The following is a 13,375-nucleotide window of genomic DNA, read 5'->3' as shown; positions in this document are numbered from 1 at the left end:
TGTGCTGAGAGGACTGAGAACTGGAGCCGGGAAAAGGTAAAGCGACTGGAACTCACGACACACCAGGGAGTAGTAGTCTGCGAGGAAAAGAGAGAATTAAGGCTTGCGCCATTTTTTTCTCTGCTAGGAGGTTTGCATTATTTGCTCTCAAAGATGTTATCCTCCCCGCCATGAGTTGGAGCCCAGTCCGCGTTGCTTCTGTTTCCCCTCAGCACAGGCATGTCTGCGGGAAGTCTGGGGGAAGGGCGCCAAGCAGGGTTCCTCTGCCAAGGTCTTGGCAGCCTCTCTCGCTCTCCTGGGTGGACCAGATCACCTAGGCCGCGGGACCTCAGTTGACCGCGCGAGGTAAGGGGAAGGGAACCCATCCTTACCTCCTTTGAGCACAGGCATGACGTGAGCCCTGGGCCCTCTTTGCCTCTTGGCGGGAGGCTGAACGGTTTGTTTGTCCTTTATGCTGTCGGTAGGGGAAGCTGCTTCTTTATGAGACGAACGTTGCCACCGCCCGGCCAGGGATGTGATTGAATAGACCTGAGTCTTGATTTAGATTGATGTTCGATTGCACTAAACCTCATTCTCAGAGCTTCACAAATGGAATCACAGAATCCTTTTTAGAACTGGAAAATGCAGTGATTCTTAACTTCTTTTGAAACACAAACTGGTGAAGGCTGTTTTTGGCTTCATAATAGCTATTTTAACTATCTCTATCCCCAGGTTGAATTTAACACTTTTTTCACGATTGCAAAAATTTCTTAATTGATAAAAGTGTGTGTGTGTGTGTGTGTGTGTGTGTGTAAGTGTATATAATTTTCCCCTTTTTTTTTGGTTTCTGTAGGATATATGAATTGGAAGAGAGATCTATGAACTTTCTCTTCAGAAAAATGCAATCATGCAGAGGAATTTCTGCATGCAATTTTAAGAGGTTACATTCTCAGAATAACATCTATGGATTCTCGGTTAAGAAAGTGGTTTAAAAGAGATGAGGATTAAAGTCAATCATATCTCTGTCAGATACTGGGTTATGAACATTCTGTCTTGGCTAATTTTCACAAACAAGGTTTGAGAAAGAGGTTAAGTGATTCACATACTGGAATTCAAACTTGGATTTACCTTACTCCAAGGCCCATCTTCTTTCCATTATAGTTTACTGACCTTTAAATAAGAATTATTGAGTACCTACTATGTCTGAAGGTACTTTCTCCCTGGCAACAATTTTTAAATTAGGGATTATTGCAGACATGGATCTTAGACCAGAGAAGTGAAAAGACATGTTAAAGATAATTTATCTGAGAACTTTCAGGACCTCATCTAGAATCTATGCTTCCTGAAACCTGGTCCACAACTTTTCCCTTCTAATTGGAGAACTTCAGGAAGAGGAAACAGGAATAGAATAGGAGAAAAAGAGTGGTGCTATGGAATTGGAGAAAGTTGCCTTAGGAACCTATTGGTAGATTGATTATAACAATATAACCAAAATAAGAATAACAATTAAGTTATGTATTATGGGTTAGATATTGTTACTATCTTTATTTTATGGATGAGAATATCAAAGTCTAGAAAAGTAAACCCCACAGTCACAATGAATACATGGTAGGGTAGAGATACAAATCCAGATTTGTCAGACTTTTTTCTTTTTTAGGTGATACTGGGGATTGAACCAAGGGGTGCTCTACCACTGAGCTGTATCCCCATCCCTTTTGTTTTATTTTGAGAGAGAGTCTCACTAAGTTACTAAGGGTCTTGATAAGTTGCTGACCTTGAACTTCCAATCCTCCTGCCTCATCTTTCTGAATTACTTGGATTACAGGCATGTGCCACCATGTCAGACCTGTCACTCTTAAAACATGTTCTTGACCACTGATTTATTTATAAGTATAGGAAATTTATTTTGCTTCCCTTTGTTTTGTTTATACACTTACTAATCCACTAATCCCAGTTTTTATTTCTAGACTTCTGTTTTACTGCTGGGTGTCTAGTTTTCTTAGAATGATACTGTTTCGATATTGATTTTCATTTCTGTTGCAGTTAGGAATCTAAAGTAAACAAGAAAGCAGGATGTCCTCAATGTGGTCTGAATATACAATTTGCGGAGTGAAGATCAAATTTCCTTGTAAAGCTTACCCATCACAGCTTGCTATGATGAATTCCGTAAGTGTTTTCAGCAGTTAAGTCTTTTAGATATAGATACTTATGATTTGTAACATAATACATTGAGTATGTGACTATAGTCATATTCTCAGATAGTGTTTAGATAGATAATATTTGCTGGGTTCATTTGGAAAAACACCTAACCTTTGGGAAAATTAATATTGATCAATACTGAACTGTATATGACTATAGTTAGTATCCAGGGAAGAACTTTCTGAAGAATGTCCTCAGCTCATTTAGAATTTCTATTTAATAAATTAATGTTTTCTACAGAAAACATTGAATTTTACAAATAGTATTTTTCTTTGCAGTATAGTATCTAAGTATCTGTGCAAGATTAGTTCTAAGACCTACTTCCTATACCAAAATCTGCAGATTATATATATATTCTTATATATTATTAATTATTATTATATATTATTATATATAAAACAGTACACTATTTGCATATATCGGTCATTTAATCTCTAGATCACCTATGCCTAATACAATGTAAATACTGTGTAAATAGTTGTTTTATGAATTTTTTTTTAATTTTAATATTTATTTATTTATTTTTTTAGTTATCGGCAGGCATAACATCCTTGTTTGTATGTGGTGCTGAGGATCGAACCCGGGCCGCACGCATTCCAGGCGAGCGCGCTACCGCTTGAGCCACATCCCCAGCCCTTTTATGAATATTTTTGATTTGCTGTTTGTTCAATCCATAAACACAGAACATGTATACAGAGGCTGATTGTATTTTAATTATCTAGAAAATTAATACACACATTTGAGTAAATCAGCTTTCCAGCTTTTAAATCTTAATATTTGGGTCATATTTACCCTATATCAGATTATTAATATTCTGAATTTGTTCTTTGTGTTTCCAATGGTTTTAGAATTTTCGTCTGGTGGTAGTGGGGATTGAACTCATTGGTGCTCTACCACTGAGATATATCTCCAGTGCTTTTTTTTTAATATTTTTTTTTTTTTTTGTAGTTGGACACAATACCTTTATTTTATTTATTTATTTATTTATTTATTTATTTATTTATTTATTTAATGTGGTGCTGAGGATCGAACCCAGGGCCTTGCATGTGTGAGGCGAGCACTCTACTGATGAGCCATAACCCCAACCCCTCCAGTGCTTTTTTTAAAAAATATTTTTTAGTTGTAGTTGGACACAATGCCTGCATTTTTATTTATTTATTTCTATGTGGTACTAAGGATCGAACCCAGAGCCCCGCATGTTCTAGGTGAGTACTCCACCACTGGGCCACAAACCCAGCCTCTCTCCAGTGCTTTTTTAAAAATTTTTTTAGTTGTTGATGGACCTTTATTTTATTTATTTATTTATTTTACTTATTTATATGCAGTGCTTAGAATTGAATCCAGTGTCCCACAAGGCAATTGCTCCACCACTGAGCTACAACTCTAGCCCTCCACCACTGAACTACAACTCCAGCCCTCCAGTGCTTTTTTTTTCTTTTTTAAACATTTTTTTTAGTTGCAGATGAACACAATACCTTTACTTTCTTTATTTTTATGCAGTGCTAAGGATTAACCCAGTGCCTCACACGTGCAAGGCAAGCACTCTACTACTGAGCTAAAATCCCAGCCTCCTCCAGTGCTTTTTTATTATTATTTTTACTTACTAGTGCTTTTTTAAATTTTAAGACAGGGTCTTGTTAAATTGACCATGCTGTCCTCTAATGTGCAATCCTCCTATCTCAGCTTTCTGAATTGCTGAGATTACAGGTATGTACTTGTGCCCAGCAGTTTTAAACTTTGATTTTTCTGTAGAACTTTTTATTTTTTGCAGTGCTGGGGATCAGTCCGAAGACTTCACACATATTGGAAAAGCACTCTACCATTAAGCTATATCCCTAGCCCAGAGTTTTTATAAGATGTAGCTCTATTGATTGTTAATCCATTTTAATTGTGGCATGGCATTTCATTGCATGAATATATTAGAATTTATCTCTCCATTTTCCTATGGGCATTTAGGTTGTTTACATTCTTTTGCAATAAGCAAACAATGCTGCTATGAACTTTTATGTGTTCATATAGAAGAGGTTTGGGTTATATAATAGGACTGGATTTTGGCATCTTCAACTTTACTACAAAGTGTTAATTTTTTTTACAAAGTGGTTGTAACACTTTGTATAACACTATCTTCCATTATTTTCATCAAAGATATTCATAGGTACTAATGTATTTTAATTTTATAGAAATGATTGGTGCTTGTATAATTGAAGGATAAATTGCTTTTTTCATTTCTTCTGTTGTGCTTGGTATGCTTATAAATCCAAAATAATTTTAGGGAGAGGTATAAAGGAATAAAGTCTAGTTTTAATTAAATATTGGTTCTTCCTTGTGCTATTCTTATGTTCCATGGAATTCTTCTTGCTGTTTATTTGTACTTCTGATAGAGAAACCTAATAAAGTAAAATGTTTATTGACTTTTTTCTTTTTCTTTTTTTTTTTTGTGGTTCTGGGGATTGAATCCAAGGCCTTGTGCATTTGCGATAAGCAATCTACTAACTGAGCTATATCCCAGCTCTTTTTATTGACTTTTTATTGGTTTCTTTATCTGTAGATTGTCAGAGGATTAAATGGTAGTCAACATTGTTTGTTGGAGAGCCCCACAGGAAGTGGAAAAAGCTTAGCCTTACTTTGTTCTGCTTTAGCATGGCAACAATCTCTTAATGGTAAGTAATTGCTTGATATCTTCAGGTTGCTTATTGAGATCTGAAAAATATATGATAAAGTACTATATTCAGACTGAGTCAGCCATGTTCTAGGTAATTTAAACAATCTCTATTAAGGTGTTTCTTTCCTTTTTTTGTGTGTGTGTGTGTGTGTGGTGCTTGGGATTGAACCCAGGGCCTTGTGCATGTGAGGTAAGCACTCTACCACATCCCCACTCCTTAGTTGTTTTTTTATAATAAGTTCTATATCTTTCAAAAGAGTTTCAATATAGCAAAATATGTTTAATCCTAAAAGAATATAATTTGTCCTTTTATTTGATGATTATAGTACATAAGGGCTAAGAATATAGCTCAGTTGGTAGAGTGCTTGCCATGCATGCACAAGGCCCTGGGTTCAATCCCCAGCACCACAAAAAGAAAAAGAAAAAGAGTACATGAGTATTTTGGATGCCTAGAGTCATTGTGAAAATAATTTGTTGATAATTGGCTTGTAAAAAATGCAAGGGATGAAGCTGTCATAATTCTAATATTGTTGGGTTTTTTGAGTAGATCCTCTAATATATTTGCTTATCTGACTTTGATAACATTAGAACATGGAATACATAAAAACAATTCTAGTTGATCTAACTACTTGTTTGGATATTAGGTGAGCAGAGGTTTATTGGATTATTTGTATAAATTCATAGTATTTCCTATTTTACTTTATTTGCTAACAAAATGCTTATTAATATTTACTTTTATGAAAATGTTATAATCTTCTTTTGAAGATTATATAATTTTCAAAGATTATATAATTCAAGATGCAGTAATGAATACATCTGGGATGAAAGAAAAGTGACCACAACACTCGGAGTGACCAAGAGATCTTGATTGCAACAATGCAAAAAAGAAGAAAAGAGAGAGAGCGCGCAAGAGAAGGAAGTGAGAGAAGAAAGAGAGAGCGAGCTTGAGAGAGAGAAAGAGCGCTCGCCAGAGAGAGAGAGAGAGAGAGAGAGAGAGAGAGAGAGAGAGAGCGAGCGCAAGAGAGAGGGGCCCAGCAGGAGGGAGTTTTTATAGCCAAAATCTTATGGGGTCTTTGGGTCTGTAAGCTGCCTTGTTGGTGTATAGTGATTGGATCATACAGTAGTTGCTAAGGGTGCCATCTTTGGCTTTCAGGCAGACAAGGCAAGTGTCAGATGTGGGTTTCTGTTGCACCAGACAGGTGGGGGTCGAGTGTTCAGCCTTGAGTGAGTTTGAGTGTTCAGACTTGATGCAAACAGATGATAAAGGACCAGACAGAGGCGGGGTTGAGTCCCTGGGTTATCCTGTAGCTAACATTCGTTCAGCCTGCCCTGCAGACAGCTTAGTTCAGCCTGCCTTGCACCTAACATGAGGTACCTAACTAGATGGTTTTGACCTAAAGTTTTAGGAGAATTTGAAGTTAACCTTGGGTGTGTATGTATGTATATAGATAAATCTTCAAAAGGAAATGTTTGTATTACTGACAAGACTGTTAAAAAGTAAATATATTATAAGCTTTGGATTATCCATTTTGATTTCTACTAATGTTAATCTTTGGGGAGAAAATGAGATTATTAGCCAGCTGTGGTGTTGGAAGCCTGTAATTCAACTGGCTCAGGAGGCTGAGGCAGGAGGATCACAAGTTCAGAGCTACCCTCAGCAGCTAAGTGAGGCTCTAAGCAGCTTTGCAAAAAAAGTGCCATAACCCTTATATGTTTACATTATTATTTAGAGTATTGAACTTTGAGATTCTTCATTTAGCGAAATGGTAGTAATTAAGAATATGCTTTAGAGCCAGGCATGGTGGTGGTGCTTGGGAGACTGAGGCAGGAGAATTGCAAGTTTGAAGGTAGCTTGGGTAACTTGGTGAGACCCTGTCTAGAATAAAAATTTGAAAGGACTGGGGATGTAGCTCAATGATAGAGACCATGGGTTCAGTCCCCAGTGCTGGGAGGAAAAATAAGAGAGAATATGCTTTAGGTCTTTGTTTTATTCCTTCCTGCTGGATTTTTAAAATAAATTTCAGTATTAGTGAACATTTTAGTGGTTGTGCTTTTATTATATTATTAATCTTTGTTCTTAGATTTTTGTCGATTATAGAAATTGATGGTAACTTCTCTATAAATACCCTGACATAAGCATTTCTCTCTTGTCATAATTCAATGCTATAGATAGTATGACTAGCTTGTCCAGATTTGCCAGGTCTAGTACTTCCCTGGTTTTTGCCCTAAAAATTTGTATCCTATGAAATCTTCCAATCCTGGGTGGACTGAAGTGGTTGCTCCCCCAGCTGCAGAGAAAGAGTAATATTTATTTAATTAGATATGTTACATATGAAGGTTCTTTGATTTTTAGGGAAGCCAGTGGATGAAGGCTTAAGTAAAAAAACGGAAGTACCATTGTCATGTTGTTGTACATGCCATTCAAAGAATTTCACACACAGAGACCTGAACCAAGGAACTTCACCTCATTTCAATAGTCCAAGCACACTACCTTCTGAAAGAAATGGCAGTTCATCAACTTGTCAAGGTAAATTGTATTTCTCTTGTGTCTGCTGGTTATTTGTAATTGGAGCCTTAATTATTACTGATATGAGGCTTAATTTAGTTATCATAATTAATTATGTATCTCTACATAATTTTTATGGATTTATTTATTTACTTATGTTTGGTGCTAGGGATGAAACCTAGGGCCTCGTGTGTACTAAGCATGTGCTTCACCACTAAATTTTATACCCAGCTAGAATTATTTTAAAATAACTTTGGTTTGGCTTAATCCTTTGAGACATTTTGCTGGCTTACATTGTTTTTTGATGAATCTAAGGGAAAGTAAAAGATTAGAAATTGATATGGTCTTGTAAAAAGATTAGAAATTGATATCATTTGTAGTCAGTATTGTTAATTATATGCTAAACTTTTTATAAAACATAGTGTTTGTATCCTAAGACACAATCTGTTTAGTCTCATTATTCATTATTGATAAATTTGCCTGCCTTCTGTTCTATGTAAGAATCAGATATGTTTTATGTATGGTCCTTAAATTGTTCTTTTTTTTTTTTTTTAATTTTTAATATTTATTTTTTAGTTATCGGCGGACACAACATCTTTGTTTGTATGTGGTGCTGGGGATCGAACCCGGGCCGCACGCATGCCAGGCCAGCACGCTACCGCTTGAGCCACATCCCCAGCCCCAAATTGTTCTTTTTTTAAAAAAAATTTTTAGCTATAGATGGACACATTCCTTTATTTTTTTATTTATTTTTATGTGGCATTGAGGATCGAACCCAGTGCCTCATGCATGCTAGGCACGCATTCTACCACTGAGCTACAACTGCAGCCTCCCTTAAATAGTTCTTATTAGAGTAAGAGAAATATAGTAACACTACCATAAAATTTTTAAAAATATTAAATATTTCTGCTTTTGACTACTGTTAGTCAGGATTATTGAGAATTGTCCAAATAGGGTAAATCTGGGTTGTGTTCTGATACCCTCTTTGTAAGTATATTCTTTGACAGGATATAACCTAAATACAGATAAGTGCAAATCCTTAGTATATAGCTTGAATTTTCACAAAGTGAATATATACTCATGTAACTATCACTTAGATTAAAAAAAAAAAAGACATTACCCACACCTCATAGGCTCTCCTGTTCTTTTTTGGGCACTATGCCTTCTCTCCATAGGTGACTTATTCTGCCTTCTGTCAGAAATGATGAATTTTGCCTCTTTTTAGAAATGGAATTATATATGTTCTATAGTGTCTGCTTTTGCTTAACCTGCATTTGCGAGAGTCATCCATGCTCTTACATATGGTCATAATTCTTGTTTTAGTATATTATTTTCTTGTGTGAACATTACCAGAATTTATTAATCTATTTTATGTTCATTAGACAATTGGATTGTTTCTGCTTTTGTTTAATGTAATTATGAATACTCCTTTTCATACTGGTGCAAATAAGTATTTTCTGTTAGATACATACTTAAGAATGGAATTTCTGGTCTCTTTTTATGTATATTCAACTATAGTAGATACTGCCAAAATTTTCCAAAGTGGTTGAACCAATTTATGTGTTCCTACCACTACACCTGTTCTCAGTACATTCATATCACATTTTATTATGCTTTGCAGATACTGTGGTATTTTTGTTTTTTATTTTTTTACAAAGTGAAATTCTGTGGCATTGAAAAAGTGTTGATGGTATTTTTTTCTGACGGCTCAGATAATTATTAGAATTCTTTAACAATAAGGTTTTTTTGGAGGGAGGGTACCAGGCATTGAACTCAGGGGCACGTAGCCACTGAGCCACATTGCCGGTGCTTTTTTATATTTTATTTAGAGACAGGGTCTCACTGAGTTGCTTAGTCTCTCGCCATTGCTGAGGCTGGCTTTGAACTCACAATCCTCCTGCCTCAATCTCCTGTGCCGCTGGGATTACAGGTGTATGCCACTGTGCCCAGCATAATAAGGTGTGTTTAAATTAAGGTATATATGTTTTTTCTGACAGTGCTATTGTAGCCTTAATAGACTATAGTATTGTATAAACATTGTTTTTTTTTTTTTTCTTTCTTTCTTTCTTTTTTTGGTACTGGGAATTTAGTCCTGGGGCACTTAACCACTGAACCACATCCCCAAGCTTTTCTGAGTTGCTTAGGGCCTCAGCTAAATTGCTGAGGCTGGCCTTGAACTTATGCTCTTACCTCCATTAGCCCCCTAGTTGCTGGGTTCACAGGCATACACTACCATATCTGGCTAAACTTAACTTCTATATATACTAGGAAAAAATATACTACCATATCTGGCTAAACATAAATTCTGTATATACTAGAAAAAAAAATTCATGTGACACTATATTGCAATATTTGCTTTATTCAGATGGTCTGAAATTGAACTCATAATATCTCCAAGGTATGACTGTATATGAAAATCTTTCATCATTCTTTTATTTATTTATTTTTTGGTTTTTCATAGACCTTTATTTTATTTATTTATATGGGGTGCTGAGAATTGAACCTAGTGCCTCACACATTCCTGGCAAGTGCTCTACCACTGAGTTATAACACCAGCCCTGAAAATCATCATTCTTGTTAGCACTTGATATTTCCAGTTTTTAAAAATTTTAGCCATTCTTGTGCATGTGTGGTGTTCTCATTGAGATTTTTTGTTTTGTTTCATTTTCTCTGGTGTTGAGGATCAAACCCTGGGCCAACCCTAATCCCAGTGCTGAGGTTCTTTAATTTTTTTCTGTACTAGTGGTTCAACACAGGGCCTCATATGATGTTAGGCAAGCACTCTACTACTGAAGTATATCCCCAACCCTTTTTACTTCACTTTTGAGACAGGGTTTGACTATGTTGCCGAGGCTAGCTGGCCTCTAAGTTGCCTCAGTATCTAGAGTTATCTGTAATTGTAGGCATGCCCCAGTTGGCCCTGATTTTTAATTGGTATTTGTCTAGTGACTGATGTACATTTTCTTCTATGTTTGTTCATCTTTTAATATCTTCTTTAGTGAATTGCCTGTTCAAGTTGTTTGCCAATTTATCTATTGTTTTTTTTTTTCTTCTGATTTCTAGGAGTTTCTTTTTCTTTTTAATATTTTTGGGAGATACTGGTATCTTGCTTTTTAAAGTGTGCATCTCAAAGATTTAACCCCTTTGATAAGCTTCTTGTGAACTGTCCCACTATGAAGAGTAGGAAGATGAGTCATTTTATGTGTAATGATAATATGATTTTTGTTTTTATGAATTGGGGTCACCCAATTTTTTTTTGTTTGTTTTTGTGCAGTACTGGAGGTTTAACCCAGGGCCTCAACCACTGAGCTACATTTCTAGCTCTTTTTAAAATTTTTTAAAATTTTGAGACAGGGTCTTGCTAAGTTGCCTGTGCTGATCTCAAACTTTACAATTTTTGTGCCTTTGTTTCCTGAATATCTGATACTGTGGGTTCATACCACCACATCTGGCAGGATTACTTTTATTTGCTGGATGGCAGATCAATTTTTGTAAAACTAAATTATTGGTTGTTTTGGGGGGGAGGGGTGGGGAAGGGTACTAGGGATTGAACCCAGAGGTGCTTCAATCACTGAGACACATTCTTAGCCCTATTTAGTTTTCTTTTGAGACAGGGTGTTGCTAAGTTGCTGAGGCTAGCCTAGAATTTGTGATCCTCCTGCCTTAGCCTCTTGAAATGCTGGGATTACAGGCATGTGCCATCATGCCAGGCTAAATTATTGTTTTTAGTAAACAATTCTTAAATGTTTAATGAGCCTGTGCAAATTTGCTCCTTGATGGCACAGTGCATAATAGTGGTACTGTTAACTTTTGGAGTGTGATAATTCTTTTTTTATGGCATCTGCCCGTGCATTGTGAGATATTTAGCAATATCCCTGGCCTTCTACATGTTAGATGACAGTAGCACCCTTCCTAGCATTTCCCCACCCCGTTTGGTTTTGTGGATTGAACCCAAGGCTTCACACATGCACTCTATCACTGAACTATACCCTTACCTCCCTTCCCATTTTTGTGACAACCAAAAATGTGTACAGACATTATTTAGTATCCCAAAGTGTAGGGAGTGGTGATATTTAAATTGCTCCAGTTGATAATTACTAATATAGGCTTATTCTGTAGTTATTTTATTGGTTTATTTAAAAATTACAGAACTCAAATTAGCATGTCTTGCTTTGCGCAGTGGCACATGCCTGTCGTCCCAGTAGCACGGGAGGCTGAGGCAGGAAGATTTCGAATTCAAAGCCAGCCTCAGCAATGGCGAGGCGCCAAGCAACTCAGTGAGACTGTGTCTCCAAATAATATTTAAAAAGGGCTGGGGATGTGCCCCAGTGGTTAAGCACCATTGGGTTCAATCCTCTGTACAAAAAAAACCAAAACAACAAAGCAAAAAAATTGCATGTCTTATCTAAAATATATGGAAATGTTAAAGACTAGCCAACACAATTTTGAAGAAACAGGTCAAAGAGAGAACTTTATATATAAAATATCCAATTTATTACACATAAAACTTAGTAATTCAGACAGTTTGATATTAGCACAGTGACAAACCAGTGTAAAAGTATAGAGAATCCAAATTCAGTCCCACATGTATCTAGAAACTTGTTATTGGAAGTACTCCTACAGAGCATAGGGGAAAGGAGTGACTTTTCTATAAGTGATTCTGAGACTACTGGGTATTGATATGGAAAAAAATTGAAATTAGAGCCCTATTTTATATCATTCATAAAAATCCGTTGCAGGTAGATTGAAGATCTAGATATGAAAGACAAAACCATAGTGATTTTCAAACAATGCTTCAAACACATCTTATAAATTAAGGGGACAGTGGATCAAGGAAGTTCTAGGTCTTTCATCATTACTTTAGAGATATTAAGCAATATTTATTTTAAAAAAATAGTCCTAAGCCTCAGCAACTTAGTCCCTGTAATACCATGGACTAGGAAGCTAAAGCAGGATAATTGCAAGTTTGAGTCCAATGTGGACAATGTAGTGAGACAGTATTTCAAAATTAAAAAAAAAATTAAGAAGGCTGAGGATGTAGCTCAATAGTAAAGTGTCCCAGGTTCAATCCCTGCGCCTGCCCCCCCTCCCCAATTCTAATAATTAAAAAAGCTTAAAAGTAATGCCATGCAGCTTAGATTCACTTTTGTGTTTGTGTAGGACCAAACTTTTTTTTTTGTACTGGGGATTGAACTCAGGGGAATTTGGCCATTGAGCCACATCTCTGCAGCTCTGTTTTCTATTTTATTTAGACACAGGGTCTCACTGAGTTGCTTAGCACCTCACTATTGCTGAAGCTGGCTTTGAACACTTGATCCTCCTGCCTTAACCTCCCGAGCCTCTGAGATTATAGGTGTGTGCCACTGTGCTTGGCTCCAAACTTGTTTTTTGAGAATGGTATAGGAATTGTTTGTGTAGGTCTCTCCCATAAATAGTATGTAAATCCTTTTTGATGAGGCAGTGGTTTTTATTCATTGGTTTTCCATGATATCTGACCAGTTTATGGACTCAATATAATAAATGGTTGTTAAATGAATTCAAGCCATGGAAGTGGAAAGAATCATCGAGAGTGGCTAAAGGAAGGACGGTACCTTTAAGAGCACTCACATTCAGGAAAAGGGAGAAACCAGTATATAGGAATAGTTAAAAATAGTTTTAAAGATATTAAGGGAAAAGGAAATGTGTTTGCCATTTTCTAAGAACACAGGGTGTTATGTTGTCGTTATGCTTAGTGGTTATACTTATGGATTTTGAAGTCAAATATTTGACAGATCTGTCACACACAAGTCTGCCACTTGTAGTTATGTGATATTAGGCAAGTTACTTCACCTTAATACCTAGTGTATTTATAATCTCACATTTGTAAACTGGGATAATTGATGTTATTTGGTGATTAAAGAGGTTGTTCATGGCCTTGAAAAAGCTCTCAAGATTGTGGGATTAAGACAGATTATATGAGCTTGATTCCATAATCAATATTTTTAGCCTAAAAAACATGGTGAAGATCAGTAGGAAAGGAACATTGAGAT

The 13,375-nt window shown here is 36.2% G+C and overlaps 1 protein-coding gene across 1 annotated transcript in view; it reads left to right on the top strand.

Annotated features, from left to right (window-relative positions):
• Positions 1 to 13,375, top strand: part of BRIP1 (BRCA1 interacting DNA helicase 1) — a 151,587-nt gene continuing 138,212 nt past the window's right edge. The window contains exons 1-4 of the mRNA XM_081272560.1: positions 1 to 345; positions 2,023 to 2,145; positions 4,727 to 4,838; positions 7,194 to 7,367. Coding sequence (XP_081128686.1) covers positions 2,053 to 2,145; positions 4,727 to 4,838; positions 7,194 to 7,367 — 379 coding nt within the window. The 5' untranslated portion in view covers positions 1 to 345; positions 2,023 to 2,052. The remainder of the gene's footprint in view (positions 346 to 2,022; positions 2,146 to 4,726; positions 4,839 to 7,193; positions 7,368 to 13,375) is intronic.

The sequence above is a fragment of the Spermophilus citellus genome, assembly GCF_964194105.1.
Source record: "Spermophilus citellus genome assembly, chromosome: 17".
Taxonomy (NCBI): Eukaryota; Metazoa; Chordata; class Mammalia; order Rodentia; family Sciuridae; genus Spermophilus; species Spermophilus citellus.
This window is presented reverse-complemented; position numbering and strand designations above follow the sequence as displayed.